Source organism: Morone saxatilis, unplaced genomic scaffold, assembly GCF_004916995.1.
Source record: "Morone saxatilis isolate NCDOM2014 unplaced genomic scaffold, NCSU_SB_2.0 Contig14, whole genome shotgun sequence".
Taxonomy (NCBI): Eukaryota; Metazoa; Chordata; class Actinopteri; family Moronidae; genus Morone; species Morone saxatilis.
In genome coordinates, this window is record NW_023339696.1 from 1305378 (window position 1) to 1309996 (window position 4619).

At 39.0% G+C, this 4619-nt stretch overlaps 1 protein-coding gene across 1 annotated transcript in view; it reads left to right on the forward strand.

Moving 5' to 3' along the window:
- Positions 1-1644: 1644 nt before the first annotated feature.
- Positions 1645-4619, forward strand: part of dnase1 (deoxyribonuclease I) — a gene marked incomplete at its 3' end in the record, with an annotated part of 7896 nt that continues 4921 nt past the window's right edge. Inside the window, 4 exon segments of the mRNA XM_035654233.1 lie at positions 1645-1754; positions 2446-2584; positions 3188-3276; positions 3465-3551. Coding sequence (XP_035510126.1) covers positions 2447-2584; positions 3188-3276; positions 3465-3551 — 314 coding nt within the window. The 5' untranslated portion in view covers positions 1645-1754; position 2446.

A 4619-nucleotide genomic window follows, 5' to 3' on the forward strand; every position in this document is an offset into this window, starting at 1 on the left:
GGATTGGATTGGATTGGATTGAATACAGCAAAATAATTAAATACAAATTTCCATCCCACAAGGCCTTCAGATCAACTCTCTTTATCACGTATTCCTTCCATCTGTCGCTTTCTCATTGCTACTGCAAATATTGCAGGTAAAAATAGTTTCTATTGATCCTCCGCACACTCGGTTGAGTTTGGTTTGACGGGTTGAGAGAAGAGATAATAATGTTATATATATAATAATAACATTTAAAAATACATCTTAAGTAAATATTGTAAACAAACTGTGCATTTTAATTTCTATATGTGAGAGTATTTAAACAATGCCAATATATTTTATACATTTTTTAATGTGCATGTTTGAAGTGAATTTTGTAACATTTTGGGGCATTTTTGGATGAATTTCTTATTTTTTATGCATTACAGATACATTTCAAAGCATCAGGTCTACTGAAGTGTGTGTTTTTATTTCTATAATGTTTGTCAAAAAAGTTATTTCATATCTTAATCTTAATACACTTCCAGACATATCATAGCAGGTTATACTGTTCAAAGACACCACACAGTATACTGTTCTATTATATTATATTATATTATATTATCAGAACACCTACTGACTGACTAGATGTTGCTACATGGCATCAAAGTATCTAGATCTGGCAACTTTTCAGTTCTCAGTGGTAGTTTTCAGAATCAGCTTTATTGGCCCAGTCTGAGTACACATAGTACACACAGTTCACAGAAATAGAGATAGAAATTTATATACAGCTAAACACAGACAAGAAAGCTGAATAAAAATAGTTAAAATAAACATAGAACTATTATGTACATACAAGTAGGTAAACAAATAGGTGAAATAAACACATATTTAAAAAAACTGACCAACAACACATATGTCTAATATAAATGCCAAATACAAAATGTGCAAAAAAATAAAAAATAAAATAAATAAACAGTATGTGTAGCATGGAGGGTTTGTATTTGACAGTGATGGGTGTATATGTTGTATATGTCTATTCTGAGTACTGATATGAACACAGATCATTCAGTTGGTTGAACAGATACAGATACAGATAATGGTGCTCATCGCTATTGAAGTTGCTAGCTATTTTGTTGCTAGTGTAGTGAGCCTAGACCAGTGAATGTGATGTATCCATGATGATCAACAGATGCTGTACATTTTACATACTCTACAACATTAAAGGACCACTTTATTTGTTAGCCCTCATACCCTGAACTTACGCTATAATGAGGAGGTTTTCCAAAACATTGTCCCTGCTTTGTCCTGATGGTAATCACTAAAAAGCTATTGCTAACAGCTATTGTTGTCCAATAAACCTCAAAACTTTGTTTGTGAGTATATTTGGCTCTTTAAATTTCTTTAAAACTATGTACAAGTACAGAAAAATATTTACAGGATTTAACTTTTAGCAATGTTTGTTGATCACAAGAGTGATTAAATAATTAAATAATTAAACAAATGATTAACAGAACAGTTTTCTTTTTAAATTTGCTATACCATTTACAAGTGCATTAAAGACCTCCACGGTTGCCATGTTACCCGTTAACCCCATCCACGACACACCTCCTCTCCTTACCCCTCCCCAGCATGATCCAGTCACATGCACATGCAGGTAAATAAAAACTTCACGGGAGACACTATTGGTGGTTCTGTTCAGTTGTAGTCTCCGGGGAGAATCACACAAGCAGGCCTCTGTGCTCTGCTTACAACAGGCCCCTATCCTTCCCTGCACAGACTCACAGAAGCAGGTAGATATGCACCTCTGACTCCTCTTTAATGCAGAAATGACAGACACTGCACAAGCTGAGCCGAACAAAGCTTACACTGCGAGTCATGATAAGTACATTTGTAGACTTTTTGTTGCAGTAATATGGATGCATTATTCAGTATAACAGTACGATAAACCTGTTGCCATTGCAGGCTGTAATGCTATACACAGTAACATTCTTAAGACAGATATGGTACTTTTTGTAACAGTAACACAGGATATGCTTTTACTCTAAAACAGAAACAGTGTATTTAGGATTACCGTAACAAAAAGTCACCACACTACAGCTGCTGCTTTCAATTTCCATATTTGACAACCTTTGCCCATCACTTCCACACCAGTGTAACCAGGGTAACAGGATAATATACTACTACTGGAGTAATATTTTACATTGCAGAAAGCGGCACATCAGACGCTAAGCTGCCGACTCGCAGTTAGATAAACTGCCAGGAATAGGGATCATGTTGTCATGCGTCCAGGGGTGCAGGTGTTACGTCCGTCTGTCGCTCCCACATTAAGGCCAAGGGAAGAAGAGGCTTTCAGGGTCCTGTGACATGCATTACAACTGCACTACAACAGCATGCGTCCCCTGTCATGCAATCAAGACGAAATTATAATTATAAATTGCTATAAATGTGATGTTTTTTTAATTTCTGACCTCTTTGGCCCAGGATGCGTTTGGTGTGTGCTTTGGGCCTCTTCCTGGCCCTGCTGCATCTTTCTTCCTCTCTGCTGTTGGGAGCCTTCAACATCAAGTCATTTGGAGACAACAAATCCTCCAATGCAACTCTGATGAACATCATCAGCACGGTGTGTAACCTCTTTCTTTCCAGCATAATTATAGTGTGTATATTATTATTGTCAAAGGGGCACTGCACTCACTGAGTTGACTGATGTATGTACGGTATGTCGCCTGTGGCTCTGGATCATAAAGTAACCCCAGTGACATCATAATGACGTCATTAGGGTTATATGTATGAGCTTAGGCTTGGACAATAGAAATGTATAGCACATTCCAAACTGGGGGCATAGAAAGCCATGGTCATTTACTAGGCAAGGAGGGTCTAAAGGCATTATGAAATTCTAATGGTGGCATCATGGGTAGTGTAGGATCCATACCAAAATGATGCGATCTATCAATCTATGCCTTTTGAGTCCCCCAACCTTATGGATATGAATATCATTTTTATGTTGCTAATGAGCAACCAACTCATCCAACCTCCTGGTAGTTCACATATATTTCACATGTGGGTATTTATGGTGAGATACAGTCAAAGAAAATAAAGGATAGTGGATGCAAAATACACTTTTGTTGCCTCACCTCTTGTCTGTTTTAGGAGAACCATGCTTTAAAGAACTATAATAAAAAACCTCTGTACCTTAATCAGATGTGTGTGGTTTTGTGCTTTTCAGATTGTCCATCGCTATGACATCATTCTGATCCAGGAGGTCAGAGACAGCGATCTGTCAGCGACCAAAAAACTCATGGAGCATGTCAACAAGTTAGACTAACCACGCACCTTGTACAGAGCATACTATTACACACACAATACGGTGTCCAAAGCATGATTTATAGTTTTTAGTACAGTGGACAGCTCATAAACTCACATTATGATACATGATAAACAAAATGACCTTTCCTTATCTAAACCTGTGTGTGTGTGTGTGTGTGTGTGTGTGTGTTTTCCAGAGGTTCTCCTCAGTTCAGGTACAGTCACATCGTCAGTGAGCCACTAGGTCGCAGCTCCTACAAGGAGAGATATCTCTTCCTCTACAGGTACGCAGCCATTGCAACACTAAACTTATCTTTTGTAGAAATCAGAGAACAGAAACAGAAATATTTATTTTTAAAGCTTTACTTACTCTCTATACAGCTCTGCTCTGTCTTTGTCCTTATTGTAATCTTGTACTTACTGTATATGAAAGTAGCCATACAGCATTGTTTAAATACTCCACTACAAGTTAAAGGTCCAGTGTGTAACATTTAGGAGGATCTATTGTCAGGAATGATGATCCACTAATGCCGATTAAAACTACACCACTGGGACCCTTGTAATAAATAATTAGGAGCATTTAATATACTTCATTTTCATGGCACTACATGTTCCAAAGGGAATTCATTTCTTACAAGTAATTGAGCATATCACTGCTGTATACTGAAGACCTAGTTTATTTATTTCAGCCACTCGCGCATACTCACCACACCGAGCTGCACACAATTTTTTAACGCAAATTACTAATCCAGTATTAGTACAACTGTCGCGTACACATTGGAACGATCGCCTGCCAATAGTATCAAGTATTACAGATGTACAGCTTATCCACTACACAGACGCGCGTGCAGTACCCTCTTACATTTTTACTCTGCTCAGCATAAGGCCATCTATCTTTCCTTTTAGGCGGCTAACTCGCACGCAAACGCATGCGGCGCTCTCAAACAGGGGACATCGACCACACGACCCGGTCCTATACCACGCTGGAGACAACAGTCATTATTCAGGTTTGCCACTAACTGGCACCACCGACTGCCTGTATGTCACTGATGACCGCTGGGACATCACGCAGCGCAACAGCTCTGAAGTGTGCGCACGAGAACACTACATCTATCCGGAAACGTGTGATGCCGCAAGCGCATCTGAAAACCGCACTCCATTGTCTGCCTGCGGGTATGGATCTACGAGCGAAACCATGGCGCGGGTCAACGCGACCTCCGGCACAAGAGGACCCGCTCCCTCTGCAGATAACCCCAAAAAAACAGCAGTTCTAAGAAGCACCGAACAAAACACACAATTACTTCACACTCAACGCAACTACATCGAAAACATTAACACACCTAGTTATACTT